At 50.2% G+C, this 15,354-nt stretch overlaps 7 protein-coding genes across 7 annotated transcripts; 5 read left to right on the top strand and 2 right to left on the bottom strand.

The window, feature by feature from the left end:
* The first annotated feature begins 400 nt into the window (after positions 1-400).
* BDP55DRAFT_680612 (uncharacterized protein) lies at positions 401-1,070 on the top strand. Its single transcript, XM_060576122.1, has 2 exons — positions 401-483; positions 757-1,070. Exon 2 carries the CDS (start codon positions 855-857, stop codon positions 1,023-1,025), a length of 171 nt encoding a protein of 56 aa, XP_060423946.1. The 5' UTR covers positions 401-483; positions 757-854; the 3' UTR covers positions 1,026-1,070.
* A 1,072-nt stretch (positions 1,071-2,142) lies between these two features.
* On the top strand, positions 2,143-3,792 carry BDP55DRAFT_620626 (major facilitator superfamily domain-containing protein; the record flags this gene model as incomplete). The annotated part of the gene is made up of 4 exons (XM_060571337.1): positions 2,143-2,189; positions 2,270-2,449; positions 2,532-3,011; positions 3,058-3,792. The coding sequence occupies exons 1-4, from the start codon at positions 2,148-2,150 to the stop codon at positions 3,790-3,792; spliced, it is 1,437 nt and encodes a 478-aa protein (XP_060423945.1). The 5' UTR covers positions 2,143-2,147.
* Positions 3,793-4,184: 392 nt separating this feature from the next.
* Positions 4,185-5,619, bottom strand: BDP55DRAFT_680607 (gentisate 1,2-dioxygenase). The gene is made up of 3 exons (XM_060576121.1): positions 5,120-5,619; positions 4,604-5,038; positions 4,185-4,536 (listed from the first exon to the last, which is right to left on the bottom strand). The coding sequence occupies exons 1-3, from the start codon at positions 5,382-5,384 to the stop codon at positions 4,226-4,228; spliced, it is 1,011 nt and encodes a 336-aa protein (XP_060423944.1). The 5' UTR covers positions 5,385-5,619; the 3' UTR covers positions 4,185-4,225.
* Positions 5,620-5,816: 197 nt separating this feature from the next.
* On the top strand, positions 5,817-9,216 carry BDP55DRAFT_680604 (fungal-specific transcription factor domain-containing protein). Its single transcript, XM_060576120.1, has 9 exons — positions 5,817-6,006; positions 6,138-6,238; positions 6,298-6,569; positions 6,652-7,164; positions 7,226-7,418; positions 7,497-7,649; positions 7,707-8,182; positions 8,231-8,452; positions 8,504-9,216. The coding sequence occupies exons 1-9, from the start codon at positions 5,911-5,913 to the stop codon at positions 8,743-8,745; spliced, it is 2,268 nt and encodes a 755-aa protein (XP_060423943.1). The 5' UTR covers positions 5,817-5,910; the 3' UTR covers positions 8,746-9,216.
* On the bottom strand, positions 9,168-10,952 carry BDP55DRAFT_563679 (FAD binding domain-containing protein; the record flags this gene model as incomplete). Its single annotated transcript, XM_060570268.1, has 5 exons — positions 9,168-9,654; positions 9,719-9,883; positions 9,939-10,095; positions 10,161-10,515; positions 10,587-10,952. 5 exons carry the CDS (start codon positions 10,950-10,952, stop codon positions 9,168-9,170), a joined length of 1,530 nt encoding a protein of 509 aa, XP_060423942.1.
* Positions 10,953-11,235: 283 nt separating this feature from the next.
* Positions 11,236-12,764, top strand: BDP55DRAFT_680599 (uncharacterized protein). The gene is made up of 3 exons (XM_060576119.1): positions 11,236-11,818; positions 11,871-12,377; positions 12,438-12,764. Exons 1-3 carry the CDS (start codon positions 11,542-11,544, stop codon positions 12,542-12,544), a joined length of 891 nt encoding a protein of 296 aa, XP_060423941.1. The 5' UTR covers positions 11,236-11,541; the 3' UTR covers positions 12,545-12,764.
* Positions 12,765-12,871: 107 nt separating this feature from the next.
* BDP55DRAFT_707790 (uncharacterized protein) lies at positions 12,872-15,353 on the top strand. Its single transcript, XM_060578083.1, has 5 exons — positions 12,872-13,795; positions 13,866-14,038; positions 14,093-14,242; positions 14,298-14,922; positions 14,982-15,353. The coding sequence occupies exons 1-5, from the start codon at positions 13,170-13,172 to the stop codon at positions 15,325-15,327; spliced, it is 1,920 nt and encodes a 639-aa protein (XP_060423940.1). The 5' UTR covers positions 12,872-13,169; the 3' UTR covers positions 15,328-15,353.
* Position 15,354: the final 1 nt, after the last annotated feature.

The following is a 15,354-nucleotide window of genomic DNA, read 5'->3' as shown; positions in this document are numbered from 1 at the left end:
GGCCCCGAAAATTAGCGGCAGCAAAGTTTTCTCGTCCGGCGCTGGTTCTTGACGCCGACCCGGCTCTTCCTAACGTACACGGTCACGATACCGAGTCGTGGCCTCCGGTACCCCACTTCTCGGCACCGCTCAACTTACACGGTCGGGCCCCGCTTCGGTCTTGCTAGCTCCCGCTTCTTCTTAACGTTAGCGGTTAGCCGAGACAAGCCCCGAAAGAGGGTCCCCGGCAATTTTCTACCATAGCGGAAAGAAAACGTAACGAAAACTCTGATTGCACAAATCATTTCAAAATTCGTTATCAGAGGCTAGCGCTGGCGCTTCGAGCCAAGCTTTCCCCAGAAACCCACAAAAGGCCGTGGAATGGTTCAATTGACTGTTGGGGTTCTATGAGTTGATTGTCGTGAACGAGAGTCCCCCGCGTATCAAGCTATCCCATGAGGCTTGCAATCGACTTTGGATATCCAAATCAGAGAGAGAGAAAAGGTAGTGTCTTTCTTTTAGTAAGGGGATACATTCATTCATTCCCTCTGTCTGAAAACGAGCCTCGCACCCCCTTTTTGAACTGGCATCAGTGGGCCACAAGAGACCATTGTCATTGTTCATGTTTCATGGCTCATACTAACTTGGGTCTTATGAGATATCACTACCCTCGGTCTTCAAGCCTTCTCTTCTATTGTTTTCTTGGTCGAGGTTTTCCACTAAGCTCGCTACCACTTCCCAAGTCTCTTCATCATCGGTACTCACCATCCCGTTTAGACTGTCACTTGACCCTCAGATGGAGTCAGCAAGTGTGGAATACATATAACTTAGCCGGAGCACCTTTCAAAACGAATGACGATGATTGAATCACTGTCATGGAAAAGAGATTCATTGAACGATCGCTGATGGAAGCTTTGTTGCCCAGATGCCTCCAAGTCGTTCAGGCACTGATGCCAGCGGTCCTGTGTCATTACCCCCATCACTGCCTTTGTGACGAGGCTCTGTCACTTGGCTGTTGTTGGCCAAATACTCAGCATTTACTTTAATTCTCTTAATACACGACGTGTCATCTTGCCTGCTATTCTTCGTGTTCTACATTTGCAACCGAGAGCAAGATGCTTTACCGATGCAAATAAATCTTTCCCCCGCCAAGTGCTCCATAAATTGGGTCTGGCGTACCCTATATCGGAAAGACTTCCCTACCGTATCGTAGAATCAAGCTCGCAGTTCACAGGCAAAAGGACCTAACCAACGCCTAACGGGTTCATTTCTGCCGCGGTGCCGCCGATGGGTCCTTGAACATAAAGGAATCCCTCTCCACTTGGACCAAGAGAACAAATTGGATCCAAAGAGTCCCCTTATAATTTTCTAGTGGAGGCGGATGGATTGAGAAAATGTGAAAAATTTTACGTCCCAACTCGATACTGTGAGTGTATCAGTCAGACTCTGAGAATTATCGAAGCATGAATTCGTCAGTGCTGTGACTAAGTCACATCCAAAAGGCACCTTCGCTTCATGGTCCATCGCGGAGATAGGAAAGTTCTGATTCTTGCTCGGCTCTTGTTCCAGCGAAATATACCGACGAGACTTTGAATGAATCAATATCTCTCCTACTGGTTTATTCTTAGCAACCCTTCTAATACCGTGCCATCGTTGAGCATAGCCTTGGTGGTGTTTGAGTTTGCTTACAAACAACCCAACGAGTCAATCGGCTGACGTGCCTAGCACGGCTGTGTTGCTTCGCCTAGCCTGAATCAAGATAGGCCCCTTGATATATGCTTCACACTCATCGCAGCAAGTCTCTAACAAGACCCGCCTCCCCCGCTTGACCCCGAGATCACGGAAGCAAACTATCATCACCCGGTCTCCAGTGTGGACGCGGGCCGCTGCGGATGCGGGGTAGTATCCGGGGTTATGACAGTTCTCCGCGGATGCATACCTTAGGTTTATCTCCCCGAATGACTCGCCAGACCAATGATACGCTACGCGTTCGTAAGTTTGATCTTGTAATGAAAGTTGTCGTCTGTAAAGGGGAAGGCTGGAGTAGATAGGACAGGGCGGAGCCAGTGTTGAGCGGAAATTACAAGAGCCCGTGTAAGCATTTATCTAAATTATCGAACCAAACTTAGAAGAAATCGATTCATATCGTACGTCCAAAATCAACAAACATGTCAACATCGACTGATTCCGTGATGGAGTCAAGCGTCTTGGTTAGTGGTGCCGATGTCCTTGGGCAGAAAGATTTCACGATATCATTGGCTCTGGTAACTAATTATCAACGATTCGATAGGGATGGCCGCTTTCGTGGAGGATCTGGATCCTTCTGAACGTCAGCTTCTACAACCTTTTGGGAAACGCCTTTGCGGCGGGTGCCCCTCCGCTGTTTTCGCGCATCATCGCAGAGCTTCATTGCACTTCGGAAGAGGCTTCCCAGCTTTCTACTTACGTGCTCTTGACTCTGGGACTATCGGTAAGCTTACTCAAAGAGGATCATCAAATGCTTTGCAAACGTGTTTATAAAGAGACATGGACTAAACTGCCTTCATCTCTAGAACATCTTCGCCCTCCCTGCGGCATCCCTCATCGGCAAACGATACACGATTCTCATATCTCTTGTCATGTTTTTTGTCTTCTGCCTTTGGTCAGGGGAAGCATCTACATTCAATGACTTGAGAACATCAAGAATTCTTGGCGGGCTCGCTGGCGGGCTTGTCGAGGCCCTGGGACCCAGCTTTGTTGAAGAGGCATTCCCAAACAATCAACTAGCAAGCGCAATGGTTGTATACGTTGGACTCTTGGCTGCCGGCTCATCCATTGGACCAATTATCTCAGGAGTTGTCGCAGACGGCACTGGTGACTGGAGATGGTACTTTCGTATTCTATCGGCGCTTATCTTCGTTACATTTGTCGGTACATTGATCATGCTCCCGGAAACTCGTGCGGACTCGCCAAAGACGGCCGAGGAAGTCGAGCTCGGTCCTATTACTGAAGACAATCCAAAAGGTCTGCCCTTGAGCCCCACCTACGCCGAAGTTGAAAACGCCAACCAGCAAGGCTATTCAGGATCTAGAGAACTAGGAAAAACAATGGAGAATGCGCTCCTTCTCGACGTCGTACATCGACATGGACTGGAAAAACGCCGCCTCGAGCCTCTTTCAGCCTCTCCAACTTCTGAGCGCGCCACAGGTTATTGTTACAACTTTGGTATTCGGTCTCACCATTGGCTGGACTGTCTTGGTATCCATCTTACTCTCGGTGGTGTACAGCCCCCCGCCACTGCTCTGGGGTGCTCGAGATGTCGGATTGCTCAGCGTCGGGCCCTTGATCGGTCTTTTGGTTGGGCTCCCAGTTGGCGGCGCGTTGGCTGATTACCTTTTCAACCGAGCCACACGTCGCAACGGTGGGAGGCGAGATCCGGCTTCAAGATTGCCAGCTGTAATTATTGGAGGTCTTATCAGCCCAGCTGGATGTCTGGTCATTGGATATGGCCTTGCATCACCGGAAAAGTGGGCGCAAGTCAGCGTTGGCTATGGCATGTTGGCCACAGGTTTGACATGCTCGGCCAACGTGCTACTAACGTATGCTGTGGACACCATGCCACCTCGAGCCAGCCATATCGGAGTTTTGGTGAACTTGATCAAGAATTCCGTCGGTTTCGGAGTCTCTTACGCGGCTACAAGCTGGATGGCACAGGCAGGACCCGTTGCTCAGTTTGGTACCATGGCGGGAATCCTCTGGGCGGTATACTTACTGGTGATCCCCCTTTACTTTTTCAGTGATACAGTCATTCGAAAGACTGCAGCTCTCGCTTAGGCTAGGAGAGTAGGCTTTTAGACGGGATAGGGATAGCGTAGCTGGCAAAGAAACAGGAGCGTGCGAATTCCGTCTATCAAACCTGCACGGGCAGCGATTAGGAACGAAGGGGAAGTCGGCCGTTGTAGCCTTGTTGCAATTTACATCGAATTTGAAACTTTGATATGACCAATAAAGGAACCATACCTTGCTGTGACTCACCATCGTTACGCAGCATCTCCTGTTCGATACAAGAAAACTTGTATGATCGAAGCGACCGAGTGCGTTGACGCCTACGCTGTCTGCACATGAAGGGTGCTTTGGCGCGTGATACCAAATGTCTGTAAACTCGTAGACTATATCTCACACCGCAGTTCCCACCTATACGTAGTACACATGTCATAATGGAATTAATCTCATTTCATTCAGTCTGCAGGTGAGTAAATACAATCGCTTAGTTCGATACAAGACGTTCCACGTCCATATCAGCTGAGCGGTAAAATCCCAGACTTTTCAGCATGGGCATGTCATCAAAACGGTACAGATACACGTCTGTCTCTAGGCCCTCGTCCGCAAAATGCTGATAAGAGTACCAGGAGGGAATGCAGAAAGTATCCCCCTTCTTCCAGATGAGATCTGTATCACCGATACGAGAACGCCCTGATCCCTCCACGACATGGTAAACAGATGACGCGGTCTCCTGAATCAGAGGAGACTTGGCACCGGAGGCCAAGCGGGCTGCACGGCCACCTAAAACCTTGCTCACTGGAGCGTTGCAAAAGTCAGTTCAAACGCCAAAATATGTGGATGGGACGGAATAGCAAGCAAGTACCTTCAGATCCATCTGCACGAAGATAGCTTTGTGTAGCATAGTGCCCTTCCTCGTCGTCAAGCGCTGCTTTCATCCTACTCCACGGGAAGACAATGGGCGACTGGGATGTATCAACATCATCTGCTGGGTATCGTGGAGATGAAAAATGCTCGACGAAATGAACAGGGAAGTGGGTAAAGTTGGGCAAATCTAAGCCATCAAGCCAGATCATCGGGCCGGACCCATCCTTTCCATGATCATGCCAGTTCCAAGTGGGGGTCAAGATTACGTCTCCCCGGTTCATCTGGATGCGCTTTCCGTGAACGGCAGTGAAGCCGCCATTGCCCTCAATGATGAAGCGCATGGCAAAGGCCGTATGTCGATGCGCCGGCGCTGTCTCATTGGGCATGACCAGCTGCAGCCCAGCGTAGAGAGTGTCAGTTGTGAAAGGGGCATCTAGGTTTTCGAGTCAGGAACGGATTCAATTTTCAGAAGTAGAGGTCTAAAGCTTCATCAAAATGGGCTGCATATCCGTACCTCTAGAGGGGTTGACGAGCATTAACACCCTGCGCTCAGCTTGCTTTTCGGTAACAAGCTGACCCGCTTGCAAAAGGGTGGGTTGAATTTCCGAATACTTCCAAAGATGGGGTGTGCACCGTGGGTTGGGCAGAGGAGGGTTTAGTCTGGTCATTTGCAGCCACAGAGGCTTTGTGTGGTTAGCCTCAGCATCGCGCAGCATCTTCGCGGTGCCATCTTCAGCCGGCTTGGCTTGGTGCGAAGTCTCTGTGACGGTTGAAGACATGGCTAGCTTTCGAATTCTCAGTATAATACGACGTTGGGTTGCTTGAGTCAAGTGCTAAGGTGTTGATTGCTTTCACTCTTCTTGGATGATTTTCGGTTAGCGACGATTCAGTGTTGAAGAGATGTGTTTATGACTTGATCAAAAACATATGATTTACGGGTGTTTGCCGAACTCTCATCCCGTGTGAAGGCCAACCGCGTTTCGTCAGTACCGTCAACGTGATGGCAAGGTTACAAAGCGAGCGCAGATGTATCCGGGGAGTTAAGGTCTTAGCCGAAACGGCATGGTCGGAGGCTTTGGCAAAGACACCAGCTCACTACGCTAACCGTACGCAATCCGGCGTAGCACAGCCTCTCAGCGTTAGGTGTACAGCGTTTAGAGTTCGCTCCTCTTCCCTAACTCCCCGCCCTCCCTTTTCAACTACACCGGGGACTTGATCATCTTTCTCTCTAAATCCCCGCCTCTACCAGCCTCTGCCCTATCGTGCCACACAACTTGTGAGCTGGATGAAGACTTTCCCCGAGAAATGGAGAACAGTACTCCAGGGCCAACAGGCGCGTCGACTCGGAAGCGGAAGCGTATCCCGATTGCCTGCAGCTCATGTCGAGCTCGGAAGTCAAGGGTGAGTGCGACGTTTTCGGACTACCATACAGTTGGCAGCCAATTTGGCAGATTTTGCCCGGACGGAATCGTCCCGCCCACCGGATGTTACTGAATTTTATCGAATACTAATCAGAAAACTCTGGATAATAGTGCGACGGTGTTAGGCCTCAGTGCTCCGCTTGCGTCGAACAAGGTATCGAATGTATCTACGCAGCCAACTCTGGTGGAAGCAACGCGCTGGTACCGAAACAGTATGTTTGTTGGATCTGCCTGGAAGACCTTTACAAAACTTTTCTCACCCTGTGGCTAGATATCTCGAGCAAGTTGAACACCGCTTGGCTGATGTCGAAGAAGAAATTAGTCGGCTAAAGAGACTTATACCCGCTTCGTTTCTACAGGGAAAACAACATGTTCTCTTCCCACGTAGTATTTCTGGTCGTACCGATGATCTCTCAGAAACCACATATCCCGAGGAGTCGCTTAATGTCGAGGATGGAAGTGTTACGCAGGGGATTACCCCCGACGCAACAGATGGTGTTGGTACTATTGAATTTACCACAGACGAGTCTTGGGCGTATTTCGGTATGACAGAATAAACTAGACTTCACGGTCATGATCCTAAATTTCCCTGAGCACCTGCTGATCCTTAATCGTTGTCATCCAGGGCCTTCATCTAACATTGCGTTCACAAGAATCATCCGCCGCACGCTCGACCACTTACTGAACAAGATCCAAAGAGATGAGCGGGGACAAACATCTTGTACACCTGCAAAGCAAGCACAGCAGCACATTCTGGCCGTCTCTAGATCTCAGTCTCCAGTCACAGATTCCTTCGACTCGAGGAAACTCGAAAAGCCGTCCGAGGCATCCCGTCTGCCGCCTGAAGAAGAAGTCGTCAATCTTGTGCGCCAATTCTTCCGTGACACGGGTCTTCTATTCCCTTATATCCATGAAGAGAGTTTCTGGAAAACGTACGCACAGTACAGAGCAACTGGTATGCAGAACGCGAAAACTGCATGGCTTGCACTATTACACATGATTCTGGCGATGGCTACGAGCACCATGAACGCTACAGGGGTAGGTCTGGGCGACCGGCAGGCGATATCAGAGGTTCATTACCGGCGAGCCAAAGCCCTTTCAATGACCGAGATGATGGCGGGAGCCAATGTCGAAGCAGGTACCGCTGTTTTACCCTTCTTCCCGCGACAGTTTCTTTAGCTGACCCAATTCTTTCAAAGTCCAGGCTATGCTTCTCATGTCACAGTACCTTCAAGGAAGCCAACGATCTATACAGACATGGGCCATACACGGACTCGCTGTGAAAGCCGCGCTCGAATTAGGTTTCCATTCAGAATTGGCTCTTCAAAGATTCGAACCGCTTGAACGAGAAATTAGAATACGCACTTGGTACGGATGTGTGGTGCTCGACAGGTAAGTAGAGTATTCAGATGATCTGGCCGGCTAGCTGAGCAAAGAATTGTGTCTAACTGTATTACCATGGGAACACAGAACGCTGAGCATGACCTTCGGCCGGCCGCCCATCATTCCACAAAGCTATATCCGAACACCTCTGCCAAGACACTTTATTTCTCATCAAAGAACGTCGGATATCTCGAGATGGTCCAACGAGGAAGAGAGTACTGCATTTTGGAACGCATCCATGTTTGTCCACCACACAGTGTTATTCCGCCTGATGTTGACTGATAATTGGCTATCCAGAACGCTGTATGGGGTTACCGCCGCCGTAATCGACGAACTATACGAAAGCAATATTGGATCAATATCGGCCATCCCGTTAACAAACACCGTGGCTAGTGTGATACAGATTGGACAGAAACTCGCTGACTGGCAAGCATCTTTACCCTTATCGATGCAGCTTGTGGAGCCGAATGAAGTCGCCAGCCCTGAAGGGAAGATGATGTTACTGAAGTTCCGTGTGATACTAACACTCCGGTATCATAACCTGCAACTACTGTCACATCGCCCAATACTAGACCGCTGTCTACAATCTTTCGATGGAAGCGCTCAATCACCCCAAGAAGCCGCCACGCTGCAACAGGCGTGGCATCTCAGTAGAACAGTATGTCTGCGGTCTGCCGAAGCTATCATCCGCTTAGTTGAAGCCTGTAAACTTGCAAACGATGTACAGCCTACGATCTCCTTTCTTGGGGCGTGGTGGTTCAGTCTATACTTCAGTGAGTGTGACTCGTTTTCCGAAAGAATGCCAGCTAATTCCATTGTAGCTTTCAATGCCTCCTTGACTATTGTTGCGACCAAGCTGGTCGAGGATAGTTATGGATCTATGCCCTATGATCAAGGCTACACAAACACCGCCATACGGCTTGACGATATCCTGAAGAGTGCAGTCAGTTGCATTGCGCGATTGGACATCCAGAACCCCATGGTGGAAAAGTGCGCAAAGTTTACTGCAACCTTGATCTTCATGGTTCAAAGCTTGCAAATGAGTAGGTGATAGCGTCAGTGTGAAGTACGTACAGATACTGACTTCGACATAGCTTCGGGCCGTGACGATGCCGCCCGCGAGGTGGGAGGCATGGTACCAAGCCACGCAATCCCTTTGGACGGAGGTGAGAATGCACAGACCACGCAAATATCGTCGAATGGAGGAATGGATGAAGCCTTCTCAAACTTGATGAACTACCTCCCACCTAACTTCAATGATTTCCCCAATACTGGCGCAAACTTCTCGATGTCCGAGGTGATGGACGATTTTGCTACAGGGGACTTATTTTGGTAGGCGCTAGTCACTCGACTTTGGTCACTGCATGTACATATTTGAAACTTGTTGTCGTATAATCAAAGCTCCCCGACTACCATTCACAAAAGCTGGATCAGTGTCCTTGTTCATGATAGCAGTTCATCAGGGGTGGGTCAAAGCTAAGGAGTAGTCGCTTGAGAAGGTCTCCTGTACCACACATGATCTCGCCTCTGTTCGTATGAAAAGTCTCCTTGAACCGTTTCAACAAACGGCTTGTCATCAGTCACCACGTCAGTTAGCCACAAACCCATGATGGACTACATGAAAAGCTGGAAAACGATATCTCTGGTCATGTCCTTCCAAATTGGTTCTAGCATATAACCACTCTAGCTAATCGTCCTGATTCTTCCCACAATCTATTGTATCGCGCAACCCTGTAAATCATGTCGGCTCTAAGCTCCTCAGGCCTCGCTTTCCCGCCTCCATTGCTCCAACATCTTATCCTCGGCGTCATAACCATAAGCCCAAGACTGAGTGAGGGGATCGGACCACTGATTTGGGCTGCTCGAAAATTTGCGACCCTCGACCTCGGGGCGCATCGCCTCATCTCGAGCCTTCTGTTCCGGGCCATCCTTGAAGTGCCACAGCAGAGCATTCACCATGCTCGCTTCCTGCATCATCGAGGTTCGTGTCTTCCTTTCTTTTTGAAATATGTGAAGCGCGTGACCAAGCTGTTCATGACTTGCAATGTTGTTGAGTGCCACAGCCAAAGCGGCGCCATCCTCGACTGCCATGGCCGCTCCCTGGGACATGTATGGGAGCATCGCATGTGCCGCATCACCGAGGATGACAAGACGTTCAGAATCCGCAACCCAATTTTCCAACGGGACACCAGCCATCAAAGGCCACTTTATGGTGGTGTCGATCAACTCGATTATTTTTGTGAGCCTGGAACACATGTATCAATAAATCAAGCAAACAAAATTTTTTTGGAGGTATCGCGGAATCATACTGTGAGTCCCAACCCTTGAATTCCGCTCTCATCTCTTCCAGAATTTCGGCTTGCGTCCTTTGTACCCAGGTGGAAGGATCCCTCGAGTCCCTATGAGACAATACCATGTTGAAGGATTCGCCAGCAGCGATGGTGTAAGTCATGACGTGGCGATCTTCGCCAATCCTGTGCTACAAATTAGACCACCATCTCCGACGAATTTAATCGTCAATCAGCTTACCAAACATGCAGTCCGGGCTTCTCAAGAATCCAAGCCACTTCTGGGATGTTTCTCATCTTGCTGACATCCACCGTGGCTCGGTAGACCGCAAACCCCGTGTAATTTGTTGCCCCAACTTGGTTGGAGGGCAGCAAATTTCTGGCTACTGATTTGACGCCTTTGCCGCAAGAATACATTAGCCCAGATCAGCACCACGAACTCTAACATGAAGGTGTCACTCACCATCGGCAGCAACAATCAGATCTGCCGAGAAGGCCTCGCCGCTCGACAGGGTTGCACACGGGAGGTGATGGTTGTAGCTGGCGACCCTGCTATCCAGGCGAACCGCAACTCCAAGATCCTTGGCTCGCTGGTAGAGCGCAGAGTGTAGGTGAGCACGATGTGCGACGTAGTATGGTGCTCCGCAGAGCTCAATAAAAGATTCAGTGAGATCGGTGAAGCCAATACGGTGGCCATTCTCCCAGCGACGGAACGAGATACCGTCGGGACGTACTGCCTGTTCTGACATGATGTCCATTACCCCCCATCGTTGAAGAAGTTTGCTCGAGTTTGGTGGGATCTGGATTCCAGCACCAACCTACACTCAGTGGTTAGATATTTCAAAAAGCTTAGATTGACATTTTAAGGGCTGACTGCAGCAAAGCGTACCTCTGATAGCTGAGCGGCTTGTTCCAAGACAGTAACCTTATGGCCACTCCTCGCCAGAGCGACTGCTGTGGCAAGGCCCCCGAGACCAGCCCCAACGATGAGAATATCAAGAGATATCAATGCTGAAGGTGTGTTCTCTGATGTCTTCCCATCGTTTGTGGCGTTCAAGGCTCGAAGAAAGTTGAGGCTATTGGAGGGATAGGACGTGGATAACAGCTTGCGGTGGCCAGAGCTTCCATTGAACTGTTTGTTGCTCGTCTCCTCGCCGACATGATTGTGTGGCCGTGCAGCTCCGTTCTCTGACTTATGAGACCGAGCAAACGGGTCCTGCGAGACAGGTTGAAGTACTTCCGTGGCAGCGGGCATTTTGCAATAGGTTAAAGTGAAGGAATAACTGTCTCTGAGGGTACACGAGAAGATCTTTCTCAAATCGAAGCGTTGCCTTGTTACCTCATTGGGATTTCGTGACCAAGTTGTTGGTTCATATGAAAGAGGTCCCTCGTTGTTTCAAGCCTACACGGCCAGCAGTCGGACGCATCCCGTGCCCACTGCCGTGGATCGAGGGTGGTGAACACCCTGGCAAACTAAGCCTTAACTCCCCGGATCCCCGCATTCAGTGATCCTCACCCACAAACCTCCGCGCTGCAGCGAGTCCCCGTCAAGGTGTTGTCGGAATCATCCCGTGAGACGGAGGAGTTATCCTAGCGTCACTATGCCCAATAACAGAAGTGTAATTCCAAGCGGGGAGATGCCACTATCCCCGATTCCATGCCGTTATCAAGTGGCTTGCGTGACGGCAGTTCTCACTGACAACGAAGCTAGGACCTGACTAGTAACGTGACATCGTGGTGACAAAACAGAGTCGTTTTCATCTCAGATATCGGCATCATTTTGGAGGTATTCTACTCAAGCGTCAAGTCTTTAGACATCATCTTTTCTGCTATTCACCATCATAATGTCGGTAGCGTGGCAAAGACTCATTCGATTTGTTGCAAGCGACGGGAGGATTCTCCGTGGAGAGCCCATTCTTCCTAATGAGGGGTTCGACTTGGGAAACACCACCGAAGAGACAAATCTAAAGGCAAAAGTCATTGACGGCTCCGACATCTATGACACTTCAGGGAAGACCAAGGTCACCGATGAGATCGTGGTGGTGAAAAAGCTTCTCGGCCCCTTGGCACAAGGAGATGTGCCCATTCTCCGATGTGTCGGGCTGAACTATGCCACCCATAGTAAGTTGGACGCTGCAAAACCTGGGGACTTTTATACTAATCACTCGCTCAGTTAGAGAGGCCGGTCGCAAACCACCGCCGTTTCCCTTCATCTTTTTCAAGCCCAACACAACTGTTCTGGACCATGACGCAGATGTGATCATTCCCAAGATCTGCCAAGATGACCAGGCTGACTACGAAGGCGAGTTATGTCTTGTCATCGGTAAAGATGCCAAGGATGTATCTGTGTCAGATGCGCTTGAATATGTTGCTGCGTACACTTGTGGCAACGACATATCATCAAGAAAGCTCCAGCGCGATGCTGCATTTGCAGGAAACGTACCGCAATGGGGATTCTCCAAAGGATTCGACACATTTGCGCCTTTGGGACCTTGTCTCGTACGACCTGACCTTGTTGGAGATCCCAAATCGCTTCACCTTGAGACAAAGGTTGACGGGGAAGTGAGGCAAACTGAAGGTGTCGATGATCTTCTCTTCGACTGTGCTTACATCATTTCCTACCTCTCCTCTGGGACGACGCTACAGAAGGGGTCGGTCATCATGACGGGTACCCCAGGAGGTGAGAATTCTACATGCATCCGTTGAATGTTCATTGTGACTGACTTGAGGGCCTTGGAAGGTGTTGGGGCGGGCTTCAAACCCCCAAAATGGCTTACACCCGGGAACAAGATGGAAGTCGCCATCACCAACATAGGGACGCTGAAGAACGGCGTCAAATTCGCATGAAATTCGCGAGGTGTAGCTTGGGAGGCGTGAGAACTCGGCTAAACGAGTGGTTCAGACGAGCATTGGTAGCCACTTGTTGCTGTTTTCTCGCGAATGAGGGGCTCTCTCTTGATCAGACTGCTGTTGGACGCGGATTCAAGTCAAGGGATACACGATGTCGACAGCACCAGACAATAATAGCCCGAACCACTCACGGAGTACTCCGTAAAGTAAAATAAGCAATTTGAGTTCTTGTTGACAATCATGTAATTCATGAGTGGCGCTAGTCGGGCTATTTATTAGCGAGTGGCGGGTAAGACCTAGCCTGTCAGCTCGCCCAGGCAGCTACTTTAAAGATGTTTCGCAGCATGGAGGATCAAACCGTGCTTGGGTGATCTACGCCGACTTGGGGTAGTGCTTATTACACAAATTCACACTTAGGCACCCCTTCGTGGCGGCGACAATACCATGGTTTTCATGGACTATCGGATCTAAAAATGGGAAGACCCCAAGGGACATCGAATTCTGACGAGGGGATGAAGAGATTGATCTCGGTACACCGATAAGCTTGCAGGACTGAGGACAGCACCAGAAACCCCGCGATTCGCATGCGTAACAGCGGCAAAGCAGCAGGTAAATTTTTGTGATGAATTCGACAGGGCAGGACGACGATGCGCGACAAGTGCGGCGAAAGCCGGTTCCCTCATACGTTCCGCCGCTTGGGTATGACGAGGCCCTGCTGCTCTCATCCGCCGATACCCACGTCTACGACTGGGATCACGAGCCCGAAGCCACGACACACCCTTTAGACGAACCGCGAAGTACAGAGATTAGGACAGACTTGCCCTCAAAGTCAACATTTGCGAGCGGTGAGACTGAATACGAGCTAGTGAAGACATCGAGCGCCGAGAAGACGAGGAACAACACACGACGGCCTCCGCGACCAAGATGGCAGATTCTGAAAGGGTGGTGGCCAGAGATTGTATGGTGCTTTATCAGCGTTGTCTGCATCATTGTACTCGTCACGGTACTAAGGTCGTACGACAACCAGCCACTGCCGAACTGGCCCCTTGGCCTGACGCTCAACACCGTCGTCGCTTTCATCTCCACATTTTGCCGCACATCGTTCGTTCTCCCGGTTGTCGAAAGTCTATCGCAGTACAAATGGAACTGGTACAAGTCGCCTAGGCCATTGGGCGATTTTGCGGTCTTTGACGAAGCCAGCCGCGGGCCGTGGGGTAGCTTGAAGCTGTTGCTTAGGACGAAGGGCCGGTATGTGAACCACCTCAAGCCAAGGAAGTGCGATACAACGTCGGGTTATTGATAAGTCGAGATGATACAGGCTCCTTGGGATTCTCTCAGCTGTCATCCTGGTTTCTGGAATCGCGACCTCGACGTTGACACAATCCGTTGTCACTTACCCTACTCGCCAAGTTGCCATTCCTGGGAACGAGACCGCACTCACACGAAGGAATAATGAGTATTTCTGGGCGACTGCTAATAGCCCTTCTCGAAGTTGGTTATATTCCCCCCTTGATGGATGAAATCTTGATGTTGACCTTTTGGCAGGAGATATCATGTTCCCGATCAACCAGATTATTCCTCGAAGTCTCTACACCCCACCCACCGAGGTGATGCCGTATTATCAAGCTAGCTGCCGATCAAATAACTGCACCTGGGACGACTTTACTTCGCTTGCCGTATGCGTTGATATGAACAGTAGGATCTGCTACCACCTTACCTCTCCGTTGCCCGTCTAACTGCCTGGCTTCAGATGTCACAGACCTTCTCAAGACTGACGGCGACCCAATCGAAATGGGCACGAATTCCACACTCCCCAATGGCCTGAATTTGCAAAGAAGTTATGGATACGGCAACTTGAATATCTCCAGCGGCCCGAGTCTATCATTCAATGGTACCGATGCCATGGGAGCCAAGATCTGGAACTTTTTCGTCATCTATGGCCCCCGGCTGCGTGCTACTGAAATCATGCTGCACTGGTGTGTAAACACATACAGGGTGACGGTCCAGGACAATATTCCCGGCACGCAAAAAGTCGCTTCCTACACGAAACCGCAGGAGGGAGAGGTGTTTGTGGAAAACTATAACATGACGCGTAGCGCGACATACTTGACATCGCCAGATAACCCGAACAAGAAATATGTGGCTGACGGTATGGGTCCCGGTGAGATTGCTGACATCCTTGACTCGACTCTATCGGGGACTTACGTCGACGCCGGCGATTTCAGATTTGGCAACGGGACTCAAATCTACGGGACAGCTTTATCACGAGCTGCAATTGGCATCAATCAGACTACTGAGTCTCAAAAGCTGGATGATGCCCTATTCATGGCGCTTCGCAACCTCACCGAAAACATTGCCAGTGGTCTCACGAATGCGTAAGTCCTCGACGAACTGCATGTCTCGTTCTCTGCGAGTCATAATTGACACAACACAGGCTCTTGAACGACAACGTCAGCGGAACTGCGTGGCAGGTGGAGAGGTTCGTCTCGATCCGATGGCCATGGTTGACGCTACTGGCGGCTCAGGTTGGGCTCTCCATCCTGACCTTGGTTATCATCATGATTGAGACTGCCAGCCTAGATATTGAGATCGTCAAAGGCTCTCCCCTCCCCGCACTTTTGGCAGTGCACCCAGATGAGAAGACTACTCTGCTAGGGGACCATATCGAGGAAACACAAAACAAGGATAGTAGGCTTCCGCATTTGAGGGCTTCGGGCATTACTGGCGGTCTGAGGAGAAGTGGAGAGGATTGGGTTCTTCAGGGGATCAAAAGACGATGAATACCATTGGATAGTAACTGATAACAT

This window comes from Colletotrichum godetiae (genome assembly GCF_030913485.1).
Source record: "Colletotrichum godetiae strain CBS 193.32 chromosome Unknown BDP55scaffold_64, whole genome shotgun sequence".
NCBI lineage: Eukaryota > Fungi > Ascomycota > Sordariomycetes > Glomerellales > Glomerellaceae > Colletotrichum > Colletotrichum godetiae.
Note: the sequence above shows the minus strand (reverse complement) of the source record. Positions and strands in the feature narration are given on the sequence as shown.

Excerpts from the sequence above, each read along its gene's own strand:
- BDP55DRAFT_680612 (XM_060576122.1), top strand. The coding sequence starts at position 855 with ATGGAAAAGAGATTCATTGAACGATCGCTGATGGAAGCTTTGTTGCCC.
- BDP55DRAFT_680607 (XM_060576121.1), bottom strand. The coding sequence starts at position 5,384 with ATGTCTTCAACCGTCACAGAGACTTCGCACCAAGCCAAGCCGGCTGAA. Across the intron at positions 5,039-5,119 it reads GCTCGTCAACCCCTCTAGAG|ATGCCCCTTTCACAACTGAC; the intron begins GTACGGATATGC and ends TCGAAAACCTAG. Across the intron at positions 4,537-4,603 it reads TCGTGCAGATGGATCTGAAG|TGAGCAAGGTTTTAGGTGGC; the intron begins GTACTTGCTTGC and ends GCAACGCTCCAG.
- BDP55DRAFT_680604 (XM_060576120.1), top strand. The coding sequence starts at position 5,911 with ATGGAGAACAGTACTCCAGGGCCAACAGGCGCGTCGACTCGGAAGCGG. Across the intron at positions 6,239-6,297 it reads AACGCGCTGGTACCGAAACA|ATATCTCGAGCAAGTTGAAC; the intron begins GTATGTTTGTTG and ends CCCTGTGGCTAG. Across the intron at positions 7,165-7,225 it reads GGGAGCCAATGTCGAAGCAG|TCCAGGCTATGCTTCTCATG; the intron begins GTACCGCTGTTT and ends ATTCTTTCAAAG.
- BDP55DRAFT_680599 (XM_060576119.1), top strand. The coding sequence starts at position 11,542 with ATGTCGGTAGCGTGGCAAAGACTCATTCGATTTGTTGCAAGCGACGGG. Across the intron at positions 11,819-11,870 it reads GCTGAACTATGCCACCCATA|TTAGAGAGGCCGGTCGCAAA; the intron begins GTAAGTTGGACG and ends TCACTCGCTCAG. Across the intron at positions 12,378-12,437 it reads CATGACGGGTACCCCAGGAG|GTGTTGGGGCGGGCTTCAAA; the intron begins GTGAGAATTCTA and ends GGGCCTTGGAAG.
- BDP55DRAFT_707790 (XM_060578083.1), top strand. The coding sequence starts at position 13,170 with ATGAATTCGACAGGGCAGGACGACGATGCGCGACAAGTGCGGCGAAAG. Across the intron at positions 13,796-13,865 it reads TTGCTTAGGACGAAGGGCCG|GCTCCTTGGGATTCTCTCAG; the intron begins GTATGTGAACCA and ends GAGATGATACAG. Across the intron at positions 14,923-14,981 it reads GCCAGTGGTCTCACGAATGC|GCTCTTGAACGACAACGTCA; the intron begins GTAAGTCCTCGA and ends GACACAACACAG.